The sequence below is a fragment of the Cercospora beticola genome, chromosome 7 (genome assembly GCF_033473495.1).
Source record: "Cercospora beticola chromosome 7, complete sequence".
NCBI lineage: Eukaryota > Fungi > Ascomycota > Dothideomycetes > Mycosphaerellales > Mycosphaerellaceae > Cercospora > Cercospora beticola.
The window spans coordinates 1,397,220-1,418,111 of NC_088941.1; the positions used below are offsets into that span (position 1 = coordinate 1,397,220).

The window sequence follows — 20,892 nt, forward strand, 5'->3', positions numbered from 1 at the left end:
TATCTATCCTGACTTCGCCTGACAGCTTTCCTTCGATCTACCTTCCTGCTGAACCTGGGCAACTTCTCGTTTACTTCTTTTGTTTCTTGGCCGGAGGACCAACATCGCTCTGTCGCTTACCCTTACCACCCTTATCCCCAACAAGCGCTCTGATATCCACAGGCTGATCATCCCCCTCCTCATCGTCCTCATCCATATCCTCAAAATCCATCTCAGACAACTCCGCATCATCCATCTCTTGCGCCTGCGTGAAATACTTGATCGCATTAGGCCAAATCTCCTCCGCCAAAGTCGTAGCCAAATCATCCCCATTATCAAACACCTCCACAGCCTGATCACCATACATCTCCTCCTCATCATCATCCTCTTCTTCCTCAGGCATCTCAACCTTCTCCCCCTTCTTCCTCTTCTCCAATCTCGCCTGATGCTCTTTCTCCGCTTTCTCCGCCTCCTCAGCGCTGACCCATCGTCGACTACTCACAAATCCAAACCAGCTGAAAAAAGAAGTATTCTGTCCATTCGAATGCTCCAATTTCTTCTTCAAAGCAGTATACTCGGGCAATCCCTTATTCGTCAAATCCCCCGTCTTCTTCCTCGCTTCGAATAATGCGACAGCAGCATCCGTCAACCCTTCAGTCAAATCTTGACCTTTTTTCCAGGTGATTTTTACGGGTTCGGAAACGAGTCCTACCCAGCCGTCACTTGCGCGACGATACCAGAATTTCTTCTCTAGGACTTTGTTCTCGAATGCGTCGTTTTCTTTGAATTCGAAAGTGATAGTGACGGAACGTGGGTGGCCTTGTGGAGTGGAGTCGAGTTCGTGACGGGAGACGGAGATGTTGGTGAGGCTTTCGGCGAAGATTTTGGAGTCTTGAGGGTGGACGAAGCCGTCGATTTCGGGTGGGGAGGCTTCGATTACGAGGGGCCAGAAGTTGGGGATTTTGGTGATTGCGGTGGCGCGTTTGCTGTAGGCGGCTTTGCTGAGTTCGTATTGCTTTTTCACTAGAGAGCTTCTGTTAGCTGGGTGAAGGGAGGGAAGGTAAGTTGGGCGCATACTGATTTCATTGTCGATTTCTTCGAACTCGCTCTCGATGGAGGCGAGCTCCTCGTAGGTGACTTGGGAGATTTCTTCGTTTTCGGCCATGGTGAGTTGTGTAACCAATTGGATAAGTTATTGTAGTAGGAGGTATGTAGAAGAGTTTGGGAGGAGGAATGGTTTGAAATGTCGCTCAACATTTTTTGTCTTTCCAAGCATGGACCCTGAATTGAGCTCGGACGGCAGCGACGTCAAAGTGTGAAGTCACCGCCTCGGCCTCCTGCTTCCTGTGCTCCGAGTTTGCGCAACTGACGACGAGTCGTTACTGTTACTGAGCGACATGGCTGTGGCAGCGTGTACGAGTGACAGCGACACGCCGTTCTGTGCAGCCGCAACACGCGCAGCTGTCCAAGCTCCAGCGAATCGTGGAGAGATGGCGCACGTCTGGAGCTGCGGGCGTGGCAGCTCGGCCAACGACGAAGCGAGAAAATGGCGATGATTAGCGTCAAAAATCGATTTCTGCAATCACGCCAACACGTGATGACGGTGGAGAAGAGCTGTTCCTCTCTCTCATCGCCATCCGACTTCTGCTCGTCCTGCTCACACGACCAAGTTTGCTCGAGATAGCACCGCCATGGGCCAGCCGTCGAACCCCGCGAGCAACGCGCTCATCTACTGCACATATGCAGCCTTCCTGTACCACACGCACCGCCCCACCTGACGTTGTGTCGCCACTGACCTGGTCTGCAGCGCCTTCGGCCTCTTCATCGCCTGGAGACTGCGTGGGCAGTCGGCGGGAGAATGGCTCTCTGCCAATCGCACTCAGAAGGGTATACACGAGCAATTTCGCACTTCAGTATTTGACTTCATCTGAAAGGAACGCACTGACTCATGTCCTAGCCCTCCCTTTGGCCTTGAACTTCATCGCGTCTGGTGAGTGTGGCTATCAGGCTACCACGCCATTGCGAAGCGGCAAGACATGATCGCAAAGAGAGTCCGAGACTCTTGTCACGACCATCTACTTAAGGTTCGTAAGCATACATTTGACGGCGCCATGCTTTCGGCGAGCTCTACTGTGATGAGCAGAACTCGTCGAGAGTATGGTGTGCAGCACTGCGGGCGCCGAATGCTAGTCCATCACCCCATCATCACGTGTCCAACTTCTGCACACCCTGCGGAAGAGACACGCTGAGGTCGGGTGGTGGATGAATGCAGGAAGCTGAGATGTTACCGCTATGAGTCGATCAAGTTAATGCTTGCGGGACCAAGGGCTGCCACTTCTACCCCCATTCCTCTCCTGTGAACTAACATACTGACTTCACACTCAGCTCTGGGATCCGGTATCCTATTCACTTATCCCAATATCGCAGCACTCGCAGGACTCCATGGCTTGTTGGTCTATGCCCTTTCTTCAGGTCTGCCTCTGCTCATCTTTGCGGCTCTCGGACCGATCATCAGGAGAAAGTGTCCAGATGGCTTTGTCCTTACGCAATGGACGCGTGAACGATATGGCACCATCACGGCAATCTACCTGAGCTTCTTCACGTCAGTCAATCACCAATCGTCACGCCTGCTCGTCACTAACGTCCACCCAGCTGCGCCACCATCTGGCTCTACATGGTCGCTGAGCTCTCGGCCCTTCAGCAAGTCGTCAATCTCCTCACTGGTATGAACGGCTTGCCCGCCGTCATTGTACAGTGCGCAATCACCACAACATACACCGCCATGGGAGGCTTCCGCGTGTCCTTTGTGACAGACAATATCCAAGGAGCCATGGTGCTGCTGTTCCTCATTGTCGGCACAATCACGATTGGAGCTACTGTCGATATCGACAGATCTTTGATCCCTGTCTCGCAGTACCTCGAGCCGAATCTGCTGGGTTGGCAGCTTCTTTACATTCTGCCAGTTGCTATCCTGACCAACGACTTCTTCCTGTCTGCCTTCTGGCTGCGCGCATTCGCTGCCAAGACGGATAAGGATCTCTACATTGGTGTGAGCATCGCCGCTGTCGCTGTGACTATCATTGCGACTCTCGTCGGCGTCTCTGGTCTCATCGCAGGTTGGTCTGGAGTGCTTGGCAATCCACCAGTGGCCACAGGCATTGAATTGTTCACCTTGCTGGGCACTCTTCCGGCTTGGGTCGTCGGCTTCATCCTGGTCATGGTTGTCACTCTTTCCACAGCCGCATTCGACTCTCTGCAGTCCGCCCTGGTCTCCACTGGATCCAACGACTTCTTCCGCAACAAGCTCAACATTTGGTGGGTCCGCGCCATTGTGGTTGTCCTGATCGTGCCGACTGTGGTCGTTGCGCTCCGGAGTCCTAGCGTCCTCCAGATCTATCTCATCTCCGATATCATTTCTGCTGCGGTCATTCCATGCTTGGTCATCGGCTTGAGTTCCAAGGCCTACTTTTGGCGTGGATTTGAAGTCGTCGTTGGTGGTGTTGGCGGCATCCTCGCCGTTTTCCTATTTGGTCTGGTCTTCTACGATGGCGACGCTTCGCGCGCTGGCAACCTCCTGATCCTCAGCGAAGGCCTCTATGCTAGTGACTGGTCGGTCTTCGGCGTTTTCGTCGCAGCTCCTGTCGGCGGTCTGCTTTTCGCGATCGCCGCTTGCATACTCAGACTCAGTGTGCAGTATGCTTTGGCACAATCCAGAGGACATCGCTTCACAGGACTTGACCGCCCGGCTGCCCCTGATGCGGCGTTCGATCCTTCCGACCGTGACAGCATTCATCGCACCGACTACGGAACTACCACTATCGACGGTAGCAAGGGAGGCGTCGCTGTTCAGGGAAAGTTCTTCTAAGACTTCAACGACAGATCACCAACCAGAATCTCGGCAACAAGAGTAGCCGGAAACGACAATCACGGGCAGAACTGCGAGCCCTGCTACTACTCAGCATGTACATAGTCATTCGCTTCGCGAGCATTGCTTTTGCCACGTGGGCTAGATTGCGCTTTCGCCACAAGGCAGAACGGAATCCGGCATTTGCAATATCAGACCTGTTCCTACTTCCTTTGCTTCGACTGTCTCTGTACAGAGACGCATGTCCACGTTCCGCTTTGGTTTGTAAGTGAAGGAATCAAACCTTCGAAGCGCTTCGGAGTGCCTGAATCTTGCATGGAGAGATTCATGAGTGCGAGCCTACCTGGTGTCCGGTTCTAACTAATCTACACACGTGGACGCCCTGGAACGATCAAAGGTAGCGTGCGCCACGTGCGTGCTTCCTTTCCTTCGCCATCACAGCAATGCCACTGGATCCAAATAAGCTCGATTCCTGCTCGCTCATCAGCCAATCACGAGGAACTATGAGTAGGGCGTTCTGCAATACCACTTACACTCCGATCCTTAGAACCAGCTCGAGTGCGTACTGCTCATCAGACAAGGCTCCGATTGCGTCGTACGACACGAGATTTCAATAGACTTGAAGGGATACGAGATCAACATTCGACCATAATGCGCCACAGATTCAATCTGCACTTATAATGCTCATTCGACGCCATAGACTTGCATAGCCCGATCTGACGAATCAGTATGTTGACTGCGGCGCGCAATGGTAGGGGTATAAAGATAGGTAGGAGCTAGACGCTCCGTCTTCGACATCTTCTCCGAAAATTCGGACAAAGTCTTACCGTCAGCATGAAGACTACACAGACCTTCCTAGCATCATTGCCTCTCCTATCTTTCTCCTGGGCATCACCCTGTCCCATCCTCGGGCCTCCATATCCCACTCCACAGCGCTTGAGCACCAGTCAAGCTTTCCAAAACGGCACTAGAAAGCTTGATGACTTGATCAATCAAGCCCTGCAGAATGCTTCTTTCTTTTCTGAATATGCGATGAGTGGTCCACTTTCCAATGGGACTTTCTCTTTGAGCATCTTCAGCACCGCTCAACCTGATACTCTCCTCCATGAGTTCCACTACACTTCCTCAGAAGTGGCCAACAGCCAAGAAGGGCTTCACACAGTGGATGCGAATTCGATCTATCGCATTGGAAGTGTGTCCAAGTTGTTGACTGTGTACACTTTTTTGATTCATGAAGGGTTTACAAGAGATGGAGAGTCGGTTGCTAGATATATTCCTGAGCTTGCTGAGATTGCAAAAGGCGACTTGATGTCCGACAACGGAAGATTGGTGAATTGGACTGATGTTACGGTCGGGGATCTGGCGAGTCAGCTTGGGGGCATAACGAGGGATTGTAAGTTGACTCGCTGTTGTGAAGTCGGGAACAAACAACTGATATTGACACGCAGTGGGACTGAACGACAACGATGAAGTACCTGGCGTCCCTCCGTTACCAGCTGGCGAAGTCGCTCTATGCGATCACTCAGATCAGAAGGCATTTCCATGCTCTGTTAAGGAGTATCTGGATCGATTCGCCACAGTGCCAGCCGAATGGAATCCAGCGCATACACCGACTTATAGCAATGCTGGCTTTTTCCTACTCGCTCTGGTGCTGGAACGTATCACGGGCAAGTCGTTTCCAGAGCTCATGCAGCACAGTCTCATCGAGCAGCTGGGTCTGAATAGCACGAGTTACTACGCGCCCAATTCGACGACTCGGGCTGTCATTCCAGTCAATGATACAGTTGCTATGTGGTCTCTCGACATAGGACCAGTTGCCCCGTAAGTCATTGACAGCGGAAGGAAAATCATGTCAATCAGAAGCTGACTACGAACCAGATCTGGCAACTACTACACCTCCACCTACGACTTCGCCACAATCGGCCGTTCGATTCTCAATTCCTCAATCTTATCACCAAGCCTTACGCGACGCTGGTTGAAGCCTCGCACATTCACCACAGCCGCATCTCCAGCATTCGACGCAGTCGGGGCGCCCTGGGAGATCATCCGCTTTCGAGACCATGAGCGGGTCGTAGATCTCTACACCAAAGACGGCGACGTGGGCGCCTACCACGCCAGTTTGGTCCTGATTCCAGATTACAACGTCGGCTGGACGATCCTCACCGCAGGGACAAAGAGCACTGGAGTACGTGAAGGGCTCAACACACTCATGTACGAAACTATCCTCCCTGCTCTCGAACAAGCAGCTCGCGAAGAAGCGAATAAACATTTTGCTGGGACTTACGAAGCTATCTCTCCAACAAACTCCACCACCCCTCCAGCAACAGCAATCTTCACAACAGACTCCCACTCCGGCCTCAAAATCTCCTCCATCATGATCGGCGGAATCGAACAAACCACAACTCAAGATTCACCCAAAGCGAAACTCGATTGGAGACTTTTTCCCAGTGATCTCTACAATGATGGCAAACACGTCGGATTCACAGCTGCTGTGTCGACTATTTACACTGACAAAAACACCAAAGTCTTCGCTGCAAATACTTGTGCCAGTTGGTTGAGTGTCGGAACTCCGTCGTACGGGAGTTTGGGGCTGTTAGATTTTGTTTTTGAGGTTGATGAGGAAGGGAGAGCAGTGAGCGCTTATGCGAAAGGCTTTCGCATGAAGTTTGTGAAGAAATATTGATGACCATGCGGGGGATGTTTGAGATGATTCTCGTGGAACTCATAGACCCGGTGAATACAGAAGCAGTCGGCAAATGCCGGAATGGATACAACTCAGAGAGCGCATGACAAGTGTACAATTGCCTTCGGCTTGTCAAGTAATTTTATCATCAGTTCGAGTTTTGTTTTCCGGCCCTATAGCCAATGCTACAGAAATAAAACCAATCAACCAGAAGTACACCTCCAACGCCACGCTTATGAATCAAACCCATGATCATCATCCTCGCATCGGCCAGTTGCGCGGCACGTCGTCCGAGCGTGTACCTGCCCGATTTCTACGTCTCATCACCAGGTTCTGTTCCTCCTCAGAGAGCCTGTGGGAACGGTACAAGAGAGGCGAAATCACACCAGGTGTCTCATTAATCATGTACTAGCGCTGATTGTAACCCTGGTATGCATATGGGTTCGGCTGCTGGCCGGGAGTCTGTGCATTAATTGCCGCGTGTCCTGTGGTCGGCGTGCTTGGATTGCCGGAAGGTGTGAAGTTGGGCGCGTTGCCGCCAAGACCAGAGAGGCCACCTCCTGTACCATTCGTCTGCCCAGGCGTGTTGTGCGCGGCAAGAAAATCTTCGCGGATTTGTTGTGATGCAGGGGCAGGGACGCCGTGCAAACCATAGATCTGATCCGACAAATCGTCTTCCAACTCGCCGCCAAAGACTTTGGAGCGTAAAGCCCAGAAGACTGATCCAGTCAGCCAGGCGTCGCTTCCTGCAGTATGAGCAACGCCGACTCTTTGGCATGCGAGCTCATCGGCGAGATCGTTGAGCCCAGACTTGCTACCCAAACGGTCAACGATCTGTTGCCCTGACTCCGACAGCAGCCCACTGGCGCGCTTCCTTTGCGCATGTCGCAATAGGAACTTGATGTCCCAAAGTTTTGGAAAGAAGGTCTTCACGAGATCGAAGAATTCGGTCTGGTCGACAGGAAGAGCGTCGTTTGACAGTAGCTTGATGAGATAGCCAAAGTCGTATCCGGAGTGAAAACTGAGCCAGTGAACATCTTCGTTGAAGCATAAACCAGAGGTTGTCAAGAGTGCACCAAAAGCTTCGTGGTTGATTCCTTGCGAGGCATGTAGTGCGAAGTTGACACCTGCTTGCTGTAACAGCGAGATGGATGATTCAGCGTACATGTCTTCCTCCAGGTTGAAAGCGAAGTTGAAGACCCATGTGCAAGGGATGTTCTGGTTCGCGAGCGGGTGATTGTAGCCTTGAAACTTGCCCGTCTGCTGGGACAAGCTCGAGTCCTGTTGGGGCGGTAATTGCCCATCTTCGGTATATAGCGTGATGCCAATCTGTATAGGCTTCAGGATGTCCACGTTACACCTGAGCGTCTGGTAATGATATTCGGCCTTGCTACCTGCAAAGTTCCCTATCGGCCTCGCTACGATACCTGGAAATTCGGCGTCCATAGCGACGTACGGGTACCTCTGGATCAGCTGTCGAAGCATGTGCATCTCCGTGTCCAGGTTGTGTCTCCAGACCTCGCGGATTCGCGCCGCCTGACCGGTTTTTGGTAGCCCCATTCCTTCCACCTGATTCCCTTCTTGCATGGCAGCGCCTCGAGCGAAGCCTGCTTGTGCAGCAGCTGATCCTAGGCCTTGCCCTGGCCCACCCAGAATGCCGCCATTGAAAGTCGCTGTCCCAGCCGAAGCACTGAATGCTGATGCGCCGAGCGTGCCATATGGTGAGCTGGGATTAAAGGGCGAGATGCCGCCGTTCAGTGCGCTGTTGCCGAAGGACTGGTAATTGGGGATATGTGCCGACTGCGACTGCGATTGATAGTGTTGATGCTGCTGGTTGAGGTTGACGAAGGGATTCGATGGCTGCGATATGTGCATCCGGCCGACAGGAGGAGCCATGTTGTCGGCGGTTATGTGTTGTTGGAGTCGAGACAGAGCTGCAGCACTCGCGTGCGGAAGACGCAGCTGTCGCGACTGCCCAGATGGAACAAGGTTCATGTCGCGGCTTGGCACTTCCGAGCAGCTCGACGCCAGATCCCGCCGACGATCACGACCACCACCCATTGACCTCCCAGCGCGCCTGCAATCCACCTTTCAAACACAGCAGCAATGGCACCCAAGCCAAATCTCACGGGCTTTGACCCGGCAAAGTTCGCCGCAGCTGCCGGGCAGCCAAAGAACGACCCGTGGGCACGAGCGTACGTTGGCGACGAGGTTGTAAGAAGGAGGGCTGGACGGCATACTAACGGATGCGCAGTGAGGCATGGAGATATACTGGACCTTTCACACGAGGGAACCGCTTCAAGGGCTCATTTCCTGGCCTCGGAATCGCGACAGTAGCATTTGCAGGCTATCTGGTATACGAGCAGATGTTCATGACAACATCACGCGGGCATGGCGATGGACACGGAGAAGGACACCACTAAAGAGGGCAATGCGAGGATATTCGGCAAATGTATAGTGCTTCGCTGCATGGAACTGGCGTTCAATCGGGTGGAGTGACTTCCACGACAACATAGGAAGATGTGTTCATGGGGAAGAGCAGGCTGCGAGGCGCAACGAGTGGCACTGGGCACGACAAGCAGGCCCGTAAACTGGCGCTCGAATGCATAAGATTCTGCTGCGACAGCTACATCAGATTCAAAGCACCGCACATAGCCCACGAACAACCCGTCCGAACGCCAAATGCTAAGTGGACACTTCCCACATGACAGCATCTGTCGAGCTGCGCAACCAACTATCAGTAGGTGAAAGACTTTGTGAACACTAACGCGATGCATACTCTGCACTCCTGAGCCATCGTAGCTGAGTCAACAGCCCAGGTGGACTGCCAGAACACCTCAGCTTCGCGTCGATTATGCGTTCATTCAATACAACCTCACGCTCACGCTACGATTGCGTTTCATCCCACTGGAATGATGCGATCACTACTGTACAGCTCGTAGAAAATGCCGTTGCTTAATTGTCAAGTCGATGGCCGATGACTGGCTTCCACCCCGGCTTGCTAAGACCAGTGGGGATGTGGAGTCTTCGAGTACAAATCGCAGTAGAACAGCATCAGTTGGCTGCAAGTTTTCAGATCATTCTAGGTATATCTTATGCATATCCCGTCAGTTGCTTGAGCAGCACGAACAAGGGCTTTTGTTAGTGATGAGCTAGGAACAGTCAGTGAACTGTAGCCAGTATATACGCATTTGGAGACATATTCGTCAGATTTTGGCGGAACGGAAGCAATGAAACTGAACCTACGAATGGAGTCTTAATTGATGCACACTGATTATGTTCACTGGGTCTGGAGTCCGTGCGCTGTTTGATGCACGAACATGAACTAGCTTGGCTGTGTGCGCGACCAGTCAAAATTAGCGTGGAGCAGGACCCCTGATCGCAGCTGATCGCGTGTGGAAATCTGGCAGGGGCCAGCATTGACGATCGAGACAACTGGTGAACCTGACGACCGACCGACCACCACCACTTCGATCCTTGCTTCTCGATTCTTCGTCACCGCGATGTTGTTCAGCACCACCGTCCTCGTGGGCCTGCTCGCCTCCTACGCATCCGCAACGGCCCTCACGTACAAACTCACACCCAACGAGAAGGAGTGCTTCTACACATACGTCGACCAGCAGAATGCAAAGGTCGCTTTCTATTTCGCGGTTCAGAGTGGTGGAGACTTCGACAGTGCGTAGCATGCGAAAGACTTGGGCAGATAAGCGCTGGAGGGCTAATATTGGGCAATAGTCGACTACACTGTGTTCGGACCAGACAAGCAGCCAGGCCGGGAAAAGATAGTGCTCGATGGACAGAAAGAGCGACAAGGCGACTACGTATTCACGGCCACGGAGACTGGCGAATACCGCTTCTGCTTCGACAACTCCATTTCCACTTTCTCCGACAAGGTGGTAGACTTCGAGATTGCGGTATGTTCAAATCCAGCGCAGTCCGGCAGCTTCGCAAGACTAACAACATGCGATCAGGTCGAGAACGAGCCTCGAGCAAACCTCCCACAAAAAGCTGGTGCATCCCCGGATCAGCTCAGCGGCGTCGAAGAGACCATCCTCAAACTCTCCGGCCAAGTGTCAACACTCACAAGGCAACAAAAGTACTTCCGCACGCGCGAGAACCGCAACTTCAGCACAGTCCGAAGCACTGAAAAGAGAATATTCAACATGAACATCATGGAGACAGCCTTCATGATCGCCATGGCAGGTCTACAAGTCTTCATCGTGAAGATGTTCTTCACAGGCGGCCGAAAAGGATACGTTTGAGGGACGAGTCAAAGATATGCCATTGCGCTGGTCGCTGTAGATTGTCATGCCATAAACCAGGACGAGACGAGACAAGACAAGCAGACATTTGAATATAATCAAAAAAGTTCCAAAAACAAATCGACCCTTTCACAGCCTCCATTTCTTCACTCCTTGTCCACCTTCTTCCCATCCTCAATAACCATATACTCGTCCCCCACCAACATCCTCATCTCCCCTTCTACCATAAAATTCTCATGATCCGGACTCAACGCCTTACTCGCAGGATCATACATGAACTTGGCCCAATCCTTAAAATCCCGAAACACAAACGTGCAAATCGCATCGTAATCCGCCATGGCAGCTTTTCCATGTAGCATGTCCGCCATAATTTTTCGGTCGCGCGATAAGCAGTACGTCTAGAAAACAAATGAATGAACAACAAATCATCGCAGGTGAAGCGCTTCGGAAGTGGGGCGCGGACATACAAGACTATACGTTATGATCTTATGCTTAATCAAAACATCCGCAGCCATTTGTGCATGTTTGTGATTATAATGCTCGATGAAATCCTCGTCGCTCATGCCCGGTTTCTTCTTCACAAGTATGGTGACTTTGGTGACTTTGCGGAAACCCGTCGTGTTGGGGTAGCCGGCTTCCAAGACCATGATTGGCCGACTTGTCGTTCCTTTGACCTAGAGTACCTAGCAGAGGGGTGGAAAAGTGGATGATTGCAGTGATACGTTGTTCTTTCTTGTGAAATGTGGTCTTCGATTATGCTCGGGTACCTGCAGAGAGGAGCGGGCAAGAAGCTATCTACGGCTGGATCCCCATGTCCCGATCAGTCGCTCTGTAGCGGGATTAGTCCCCGAATGGATCCCCGAAACGCGATGCTTTCTCTCGCTTCCTCAGCTCAGGCTCCGCAGGTCTACTCGTTTGCACCCTAGATGCCGCAGTCCATGTCGATGTTGCAGAGATATCCGATGCGTTCTCTCTCGTTCTGTGCTCAGCCTCCACAAGTCTACTAATTTGCATCCTCGATGCCGCAGTCCATGTCGACGTTGCAGACATGCTCGCTGCTGTAGACGCTCCAGACCGAATTGGCGGACCGCCATTCTCCTCCGATCGCTTTTGTGGTCCAGGCGTAGGCGAAGCGTTCCAACGACGCAGGTATGGCGTCTTGTTCGACGCCAGGTTCCTTTTCTCTGGCGACAGGAATATGTCTACTGGAGCTGGGCTTTTCAAAGGACTTCCATCCTCTGAGTCGGATGCAAGATCTCCCTTTTGATTGACGTGCGTGGAGCCAAAGTCGACATCGAGAGGTACTTCCGATACCATGCGCACTTCCAGGGGAGTGCATGGGGACGAGTGACGCGCTTCGAAGGGACTTCTGGCCAGAATCTGCTTCACAGGCGACGGAAGCTGGTCAAAGCTCGGAAGACTCGCACAGATATCGGGGCGGCGCCTGACAGTAATGGGGACTGCACAACGTATTGTTGTCTCGTACCTAGTGCCGCCAGGGTAGAATTGTGTGACCAAGGCCACTATATCCAAAGACATGGTGTAGACATCAAGCCGTCGAGCTCCGACTTGCGAGGCCAATACACCGGGAATTATTCCTCGGAAGCATCTTTGGTCCAAATCCTACCGGAGCCATTGATGGTCATTTTGTCCATTTTGGCCAACAAAATATGCGATTTCCACGTTCGTCATCGCCGAAAAAGGTCGGTTCCAGGCCATCGAAGGCTTGAGCGAGAAGGTGCTGTACTCTGCAACCACGTTCTGCAGATTATGGAACGTCACCATTGGCGGAAACCAGGCATAATGGCAGTGCAGCTTGATGCTAGACCCGAAAAACCAGCTTCCTCGCACCTCGAACGTCACTTCCAGGCTCGGCAGCCTGCCTCGCTCATATCGCCAGCAATCACGTGACAGCACAAAGTCCGTTACGCTGGCGGGGCTGATGCTTCTGAATCCAGTCGAGCTTCCGAGCTCCTCGATAATGTCAGTCACGATGCTAGAAATCGTGATGGTAACAGGGAGCGTTCCGAGATCGCGCAGGAAGGTATCAAATCGTGCCAAGAGCGAGTCGGCGTTGTGTTGTTGTGCTGCGCAGTATTAGCGCAAGATTAGAAGCCAGCAAAACTGTACGTACAAAGCTTCTCGACTTCCTTCTCAAGGAATGCCTCGACGACAATGAATGCCGTTTCTTGAGCAATGGCACGCTGAAACGCCTGTTCGCAGAGAAACACCTCCTTGGCAGCCGACAAATCGGAGAACCTCCACGTATTGATGATGTCTCTGTCGAATATAAGCGCCTTTTCCTCGGTACGGCGCTCCCCTCGGAGAAGGGTATTCCCCGCTTGGCCTCGACCTTCCTGGGCTCGTGGATAGCCTTGACTCCGAGTATAGGAGCTATGCACAGGCATGTAGCAGTCAACGGGCGAGTTTCGCGACGGGCCAATGGCGCCGGAAGGGTGGATATCGAGGTGATTGCTGAGGAACTCCACCACACTATCAAAGTGCGCGCCGTCCACGTGGGTATCCATACTGAAGATATTGATGACTCTGCCGTGCGAAAAATCTCTGCGTGGTGCGGATATTGATGCAGGTTGGCTGGGATGGGTGTCGGTTGCCAGAGAGACACAGCCACTTCGACCCTTCCCTCACTGCACAGCTCCTTCCCTCACTGCACAGTTCTCTCCTTCAGATTCAGACTGCATCCATGGCTGCTCTTGTGCTGAGCTTCTCATTCTTGTTGCCCAGTCTGCTAATTTGCAGGAACGCATCACAGCCCCAGCCTTCCAAGCTGTGGACCTGGAGGCTGCCCGCCCAGTACTCCGCATAGATCTTGCTCATGGGGAGGCCCATGCCGAGCTTCAGCTCAGGTGGTCTGACGGATAGTGTCGCCAATGAGTTCCCAAATCTTTCACCAGGATGCTTGCCCTTTCTGTCGACTTCTTCTGGCGTCTTCAGCTCTTGCATCGTTGCCGCAAGACGTGGAACTTGTCCAAGATTCTGCAATCTGTTCGTGCGACGTGGACCCTTCGCAAATGACCAGAGGTACGGCAACACCTCGCGATCGACGCCACCACCTTGATCAGAGATGCGAATGATGACATGCTGGGCAGCTTCGCAGATGAGAACTTCAATTGGCGGCGGATTGTCAAGTCCTTTCTGTTCGACAACTGCCTGGATGCTGTTTCTGAGCAGCTCACCGACAATGTATTCCAGATGTGAGGGGATGTACGGGAAAGTGGTATCCAGATGACCTTGGATTACCACCTCTGGAATCGCAACTTGAGGGCCATAGGCCTTGCGAACAAGCTCTCTGGCGGTTGAAGCACACTTTTCTACCACCTCCTTTGCTTTGCATTTAAGAAATATCTCACCGACAAACTCGTCTTCTGGGGAAGTGAGGGGCTTTTTCGCGTTTGGAAAGTGCCATGGCGAGTGGAAGGTCTCAGTCAACGCCAGATGTTGCTCGGCAATGACTCGGCGACTGATTCTAGAGCGTAGCAGCGTTCTCATGAAGCGATCACATTCCTCACTACTGACTGCGTTCTGTATCTCTAGAATTCCCATGGCCAATTGAGGAATGACAGACAAATGGTCCTTGAGCGTGGAGGTGATGACCTCACAGAAGTCGTCGTTCTCATCTAAAGTGCGAATGGGAGGCACCTTCCGGATCTTCTCGAAGGCGTCGTAGTACAGTTCGTAGACATGACTGATATGCTGGTTCGTCACGGCCGAATACGGCAGAGTTTGCATGTTCCGCAATCTGTGGGCGAGTCTTGTGGGCAGCTCCAGACGAACGTAGTTGGCCGAGCTCAGCAGCCGTTCTTCTGTCAAAGTGCGTCCAAAAAAGCTCAGTTGGCGCAAGCTGATGGGTCTTGCCTCGCGGGAGACCCATTCATCGAGGACATTCGAGGGGCGCCATGGAGGTGGAACTGTGCCGGGCGGCGAGAATTTTGCCAATGGGGTGGCTGCAGTGGTGTACAATCTGGCACAGCGATACGGACGTACAAGACCCAGTCTCGTAATGGCCACTGCCATGCTCCAGACACAGCGTGCTCGAGATGTGGTGCGAGTCGAGGTTTGAGAGCTACTGAGAGCGCTCACCGCGTTCTGGAACACGCGAGGCGAAAGACAAAAGTCGCTGCATCGACACGAAATCTGTCACGGAATGTCCGCGGGAGACAGAATCAGACGTGCAAGCCGTTTGTTCGATGGTGTTCTCAACTTGACCAAACTATACGGCGATGTTTCTCGATGCACCTGACAGTGCTTTCAGGCGAATTGAGCAACAGGGCAAGTGACATGGCGCAGATGGCGAGCAGATCGCAGCAACGTGAGATGGAGCACAAGGTGGGGCAATTTTAAGCCTCACGGAGCCACGAATGCCTGAAATGGAGGTTCCTTGCTTGAAGCTGCTGAAGCGACTGACAACAGGACGCACAAGGCCGGCTGACAAACAGAGCAGGACTGCACGACGGCGAAGTGAATGCATCGCGGCTGACATGTGAAAAGGCGCGACGGAGCAGCAGACCTGCCCTTTCCCTCCCGCCGTGACAGTCCGCTACGATCCGTGACGTATTCGCGCTGCGGCTTTGCTCTGTCTCCGCCAAACACTGCTGCGAGCTGCTTGTCGGGCGTTGCTGCTGCTGTTGCTGCTGGCTGGCCTGCCTTCCAGACGTCGTCTCTTCATCTCGAGCACCCAGGCCACCGCGCATTCACCCATCCACCGCCCCGTCCACCCCCTCCCCTCCCCCCATTCACCACCGACACGCCTGCGCTGGCGCATCGGCTTTGTCTTGCCGCACGTGCCATTTGTCATTCCCAGCAGCAAACTGTGCCTGTTGCTTGCTTGCACACATCGAAAGTTTCTCGTTGCTCGCAGCTTGCGCAGGCTGCAGGCATCGCCCACTGCTAGCTGTTCGCCATCATGGACAACGTACGTACACTTCGCCAACCCCCATCTGCCTGTGGAACGAGCATTCTTCCTGTGCTCCGGCGCCATTCTAACACGAGTGCACAACGCTGACGTAAGGACGTGTGACAGCTGGGTAGCGACATGCTGCTGGACTCCGACTACGACGAGAAACACCTCACCCCTACCGACGACATTGACAACGTCGCCATCATATCACCCGACGACGCCGACAGTATGGTCGACGATCCCGACCCGGCCTCACTGCCGGCCGAGCCGCTTGCCGATGACCACGAAGCGATGTTGGCTCGTTGGATGCCCCCGCTGCCCGATCAAGAGACTGAAGCAGAGGCATGGCACAGTTGGGATATTGTAGATTGGGTCAAACAACCAAAGCGAGCGCATGGGCCCACATTTACCTGTGGCGGGCATCCGTGGCGAGTGCTGTTCTTTCCTGCCGGCAATTCAGCGTCAGAGAGCGTGTCGTTCTATCTCGAGCAAGGCTTTGAGGAGGACAATGGACAGAAGCCACCCGAGGGTTGGTATGCATGTGCACAGTTCATGCTGGTGCTATCCAACCCCAACGACCCATCCATCTACATCCACCATGAAGCCAATCATCGATTCACAGCAGACGAGGGCGACTGGGGCTTCACAAGATTTGCGGATAAGAACCGGATATTTGCGCCCAAGTTCGATGGCCGTGAACGACCGCTCGTTGAAAATGGATGCGCCAGGATGACTGCCTATGTGCGAGTGCTCAAGGATCCCACTGGAGTGTTGTGGCACAACTTCATCAATTACGACAGCAAGAAGGAGACTGGAATGGTTGGCCTCCGCAATCAAGGAGCCACCTGCTACTTGAACTCGCTGCTGCAGTCGCTCTATTTGACCGGAGCCTTCCGCAAGGCAGTATACCAGATACCAACAGAAACCCCACAGGAGCGAGAATCCTCGAATTCGGCATACATGCTGCAGCGGTTATTCTACAGCTTACAGGCCGACCAAGTTGCCGTGTCGACTAACGAACTCACGCGATCTTTTGGTTGGGAAAGCAGGCAGATATTTGAGCAGCAAGACGTCCAGGAATTGTCCCGCATTCTCATGGAGAAACTGGAAGCACGCATGAAGGGCACTGAGGCTGAGAACGCACTCGAGCAAATGTTTGTGGGTAAGATGAAGACCTACCTCCGGTGCATCAACGTCGAGTACGAGTCCAGCCGAATCGAGGACTTCTGGGATTTGCAACTGAATGTATCCGGCTGCAAAGGCTTGCATGATAGTTTCAAGGACTACATTCAGGTTGAGACTTTAGAGGGCGACAACAAGTATGCTGCTGAAGGCTTTGGACTTCAAGACGCAAAGAAAGGCGTCATATTTGAGAGCTTCCCCAATGTCCTTCACTTGCAGCTGAAACGCTTCGAGTACGACTTCCAACGAGATGCCATGATGAAAGTTAACGACCGATACGAATTCCCGGAAGTCTTCGATGCATCACCGTACCTGGATGAGGCGGCAGACAAGTCAGAGCCATACGTATATCACCTTCATGGCGTCCTCGTCCACTCTGGTGATCTCAATGCTGGCCACTATTACGCTTTCCTCAAGCCAGAGAAGAACGGGCAGTTCTTCCGATTCGACGATGATCGAGTCACTCGTGCAACCAAGCGCGAAGCCATTGATGATAACTTTGGTGGTGACTACCAAAGCGTGAACGGTGTGCAGAAAGGACAGAACCCGTACACTCGACAGTGGTCCACGAAGCGATCCAACAACGCATACATGTTGGTCTACATCCGCGAGAGCCGTCTTGATCAGATACTCCTACCCGAAGACCAAGTCAGCCCCCCGGAGCATCTCCCGATCAAATTGAAGGAGGAACGCTTACAGGCCGAGCGCCGCCGCAAGGAAAAAGAAGAAGCCCATCTCTACATGAACGTGTTCGTTGCAACTGTTGAAAACTTCAAACTGCACGACGGCCAGGATTTGATACCCTGGACGGACGATGCAACCAATCCTGCCGCACCGTCTATCCATCGCCTTCTGAGAAGCATGACCGTTCGAGATTTCACCAAATTTGTCGCTGAACAAAAAGGAGTCGATGCCGACCTGATCAGACCCTGGATAATGGTCAATCGACAAAATGGGACTGTACGCCCTGATCACCCGCTAATGTGGGCCGATATGACGCTACAAGAGGCCGCCGATAAGTTCAGCACGCGAACGTCTGGCTTCAGAGTCTTCATGGAGCAGACAGAACGAGACGAAGATGGAAAGCCAATCTGGCAGCTGGACGACGAGTCACTTTCCTCGCCTGGTGCCAACGGCGTCCAATCTTCGACAAAACCTATCATCTTGTTCTTGAAACACTTCGATGTGGATAGGCAGGAGTTACACGGTGTTGGCCACATCTACATGAACCCGTCCGACCGAGCGCAAGATCTGGCAGGCCCCATCATGGCCATGATGGGCTGGCAGCCTGGGGAGGTGAGTCTCGAGCTCTTTGAGGAGATCAAGCAAAACTACATCGAGCCTATGAAGCCCAAGAATACTCTGGTCGCCTCGGAGATTCAAGATGGCGACATTATCTGTTTCCAGCGGAGCCTGTCGGAGGCCGAACAGAGCGCGATTCGCCAGACCAACCCAACTGCATGCCTTACTGCACCCACCTTCTACGACTTCCTGTTGAACCGACTTTTCGTCAACTTCACGCCGAAGTCATTTGTGAACCTGCAGCTGCGCAACGAGGAGGATGCGCAATTCCAGCTCGCACTCTCCAAGAAAGATACGTACGATGCACTCGCGCACAAGGTTGCCGATTATCTTTCCTCCAAGAATGAAACCACGATCGAGCCCTCACATCTGCGATTCACCACGACCAATGTTCAGTCTGGTAAGCCACGTGCTGTGGTGAAGAGACAGCAGAACACCACGGTCAATCATATCCTCATGGGCAACAATGGCTACGGCAGCTACGGCTATACAGCGACGCAGGCTCCAGATCATCTCTATTACGAAGTACTGGAAATGAGTTTGACAGACCTGGAACAACGCAAAAACGTGCGTATCATCTGGCTCACTGAAGGCATCCAGAAAGAAGAGCCATTCGATCTGCTGCTCCACAAACAGGCCAACTTCAGTGATGTGTCTGGAGCCCTACAGCAACGCGCAAGTCTTCCCGACGAGATCGTGGACCAGATCCGCTTCTACGAAGTTCACAGTAACAAGGTGTACAAGGTTCTACCTCCTTCACATGGTGTCATTGCACTAAACGAGTTCATGAGCGTGTATGCTGAGCGAATTCCGGAAGAGGAGTCACAGGCGGATCCAGACAACGGTGACCGATTGATGTATTGCTTTCACTTCGAGAAGGAGCCATCCAAAGCGCATGGAGTGCCGTTCATATTCCTCATGAAGGCAGGCGAAATTTTCAAGGAGACCAAAGAGCGAATCTCGAAGCGAACAGGTCTGAAGGGCAAGAACCTAGAGAAGGTCAAGTTCGCTGTGATCAAAGGCGGCCAAGTCTACAGCAGACCTGTGTGGATCGCAGACGGTAAGTCTTCCCTGAAACTCAATCTCGTATGTTTCAAAAGCTAACATATTCACAGATGACATCCTCTCTGACAAGCTCGGACCTGAAGATCATCTGGGACTGGAGCACCCCAACCGTAATCGCCAGAACTGGGGACGTTACGAAAGCCTCAACATTCGATGAAGGGATGCAAACCACGAGATTCATGACTGCTTGGGGTACGGGTGTACAGCTACGAAGCGCTACAATTCAGCGAGCGAGCGAGCGATCGAAGGTTCAAGGTCGGAAAAGGTTTGGAGTCGTGCAGTAGACTCATAATTGCGACGATAGATGACTTGTGGGCTTCAAAGAGGGTCATTTTCAAATTTTGTTCTTGCGAGCGGGTCTTTAGCGCGTGCATCGAGCCATTCTGTGCTTTCAGTAGCTCAGAAGGCATAGCTGGTAGGCAGACGGACAGCGCAGCGTTGCTTTGAAGCGTCGTTCACTTGGGCGCGCTTGCGTCTTCTGTCTTGCAGACTACCGGTCAAAGAAATTCTAGAGAGCGGGTGAGAAGCATAGGCCAGGCATATGCATGTACTCTATGCGAAGAAGTTGTTTCCAACATGCCCTCTCTCTCTTCCACTTCACAGCACCTTGGGAAATACTAACCTCACGTCACGCCGACTTTCACTTGCCATCTATTCCCGCGATCCAGAGTCCGAGCATGTTCCTATCCGGAATTCATCCTTTTCTCTCCCCAGCGGCGCGGCCCCTCTTTCCAGCTTCGCCCATTATGGTCATGACCAGAGAAAGAAAGAACTTCCTTCTCGAAGCCTTCCACCGACTTACTCATAACAGCAATCGTCGCCGTACAGCTCTACACCCCTTAGCTCCCGCACCTCACGAATCCAATCACTCGTCTCTCGACGCGGACACGTGGCCAAGGAAGGTAACATTCTGGAAGAATGGGCGCCAGCCGTAAGCCAGCAAGGCCGAAAAATGATGCAAGCAGCGCAGGTCCGCAAGGTTGGATTTTTGTTGGCGCCGGAACTGTATACGGCGACTCGTATCGGAATGGCTGCCGCGACGAGCTTTGTTGGTCGTATTGCCTAGTTTGGGTTGTGCATGGGATGGAAGGGAGGATCATGGTATGTATGTGTTGTTGGTTTTGAGGAGTAGATGCTGTATGGAGGTGATGTGCCGATCGGGTCAGAGCCGCTTTTCGGCGGGTGAGCTGGATGGGGATATGAGTCCGATGGGATTTCGACATCATGGGATATGATCCGATGATGGATTGAGATTTTGAAGGCAACTGCACAATCGGAGTAATCTATGCGCGTGGGGTGTGTTATTGTAGTGCAGCAGGATTCTTGTTCCCAGTCGTGACTGCCGTGTATGATTGATGGCAAGACTTCATGGTAAGAATTGAGTTTGGGAAAAGCGAAAGTCAAAAGTCAAATAATGCTAGTGTGTAGCTATCACTCGAGTATGCAGCTGAACATTTGTTTGTCTGTACAATATGTATACCGTTCTCATCACTGGCTGGTGCCTCGCGGTTCTTTCTGCTCTGCTGGAGCTTTCGACTGCGCCGCCTTGCACGCTGCAACTGCTTTCGTGCCCAGGCTTCCCTGCTACCGACTTGTTTCGACGCACTGTACAGAAAGAGTGTCTTCTCCGGTTGTA

The 20,892-nt window shown here is 52.7% G+C and overlaps 11 protein-coding genes across 11 annotated transcripts; 5 read left to right on the forward strand and 6 right to left on the reverse strand.

Annotated features, from left to right (window-relative positions):
* Positions 1–70: 70 nt before the first annotated feature.
* Positions 71–1,144, reverse strand: RHO25_010791 (uncharacterized protein; the record flags this gene model as incomplete). The annotated part of the gene is made up of 2 exons (XM_023602321.2): positions 71–1,002; positions 1,057–1,144. The coding sequence occupies 2 exons, from the start codon at positions 1,142–1,144 to the stop codon at positions 71–73; spliced, it is 1,020 nt and encodes a 339-aa protein (XP_023450759.1).
* A 526-nt stretch (positions 1,145–1,670) lies between these two features.
* On the forward strand, positions 1,671–3,844 carry RHO25_010792 (uncharacterized protein; the record flags this gene model as incomplete). The annotated part of the gene is made up of 5 exons (XM_065603325.1): positions 1,671–1,732; positions 1,787–1,866; positions 1,937–1,969; positions 2,365–2,581; positions 2,632–3,844. 5 exons carry the CDS (start codon positions 1,671–1,673, stop codon positions 3,842–3,844), a joined length of 1,605 nt encoding a protein of 534 aa, XP_065459397.1.
* An 834-nt stretch (positions 3,845–4,678) lies between these two features.
* RHO25_010793 (uncharacterized protein) lies at positions 4,679–6,527 on the forward strand (the record flags this gene model as incomplete). The annotated part of the gene is made up of 3 exons (XM_023602319.2): positions 4,679–5,237; positions 5,293–5,665; positions 5,723–6,527. The coding sequence occupies 3 exons, from the start codon at positions 4,679–4,681 to the stop codon at positions 6,525–6,527; spliced, it is 1,737 nt and encodes a 578-aa protein (XP_023451234.1).
* Positions 6,528–6,935: 408 nt separating this feature from the next.
* Positions 6,936–8,423, reverse strand: RHO25_010794 (uncharacterized protein; the record flags this gene model as incomplete). Its single annotated transcript, XM_023602318.2, has 1 exon — positions 6,936–8,423. The coding sequence occupies one exon, from the start codon at positions 8,421–8,423 to the stop codon at positions 6,936–6,938; it is 1,488 nt and encodes a 495-aa protein (XP_023451233.1).
* Positions 8,424–8,633: 210 nt separating this feature from the next.
* On the forward strand, positions 8,634–8,950 carry RHO25_010795 (uncharacterized protein; the record flags this gene model as incomplete). The annotated part of the gene is made up of 2 exons (XM_023602317.2): positions 8,634–8,722; positions 8,782–8,950. 2 exons carry the CDS (start codon positions 8,634–8,636, stop codon positions 8,948–8,950), a joined length of 258 nt encoding a protein of 85 aa, XP_023451408.1.
* Positions 8,951–10,030: 1,080 nt separating this feature from the next.
* Positions 10,031–10,789, forward strand: RHO25_010796 (uncharacterized protein; the record flags this gene model as incomplete). The annotated part of the gene is made up of 3 exons (XM_023602316.2): positions 10,031–10,202; positions 10,263–10,441; positions 10,499–10,789. 3 exons carry the CDS (start codon positions 10,031–10,033, stop codon positions 10,787–10,789), a joined length of 642 nt encoding a protein of 213 aa, XP_023451407.1.
* Positions 10,790–10,935: 146 nt separating this feature from the next.
* Positions 10,936–11,436, reverse strand: RHO25_010797 (uncharacterized protein; the record flags this gene model as incomplete). The annotated part of the gene is made up of 2 exons (XM_023602315.1): positions 10,936–11,187; positions 11,257–11,436. 2 exons carry the CDS (start codon positions 11,434–11,436, stop codon positions 10,936–10,938), a joined length of 432 nt encoding a protein of 143 aa, XP_023451410.1.
* A 193-nt stretch (positions 11,437–11,629) lies between these two features.
* RHO25_010798 (uncharacterized protein) lies at positions 11,630–12,328 on the reverse strand (the record flags this gene model as incomplete). Its single annotated transcript, XM_065603326.1, has 1 exon — positions 11,630–12,328. The coding sequence occupies one exon, from the start codon at positions 12,326–12,328 to the stop codon at positions 11,630–11,632; it is 699 nt and encodes a 232-aa protein (XP_065459398.1).
* An 84-nt stretch (positions 12,329–12,412) lies between these two features.
* On the reverse strand, positions 12,413–13,317 carry RHO25_010799 (uncharacterized protein; the record flags this gene model as incomplete). Its single annotated transcript, XM_065603327.1, has 2 exons — positions 12,413–12,876; positions 12,924–13,317. 2 exons carry the CDS (start codon positions 13,315–13,317, stop codon positions 12,413–12,415), a joined length of 858 nt encoding a protein of 285 aa, XP_065459399.1.
* Positions 13,318–13,480: 163 nt separating this feature from the next.
* RHO25_010800 (uncharacterized protein) lies at positions 13,481–14,824 on the reverse strand (the record flags this gene model as incomplete). The annotated part of the gene is made up of 1 exon (XM_023602314.2): positions 13,481–14,824. The coding sequence occupies one exon, from the start codon at positions 14,822–14,824 to the stop codon at positions 13,481–13,483; it is 1,344 nt and encodes a 447-aa protein (XP_023451409.1).
* An 889-nt stretch (positions 14,825–15,713) lies between these two features.
* RHO25_010801 (uncharacterized protein) lies at positions 15,714–19,413 on the forward strand (the record flags this gene model as incomplete). Its single annotated transcript, XM_023602313.2, has 3 exons — positions 15,714–15,722; positions 15,831–19,251; positions 19,307–19,413. 3 exons carry the CDS (start codon positions 15,714–15,716, stop codon positions 19,411–19,413), a joined length of 3,537 nt encoding a protein of 1,178 aa, XP_023451404.1.
* Positions 19,414–20,892: the final 1,479 nt, after the last annotated feature.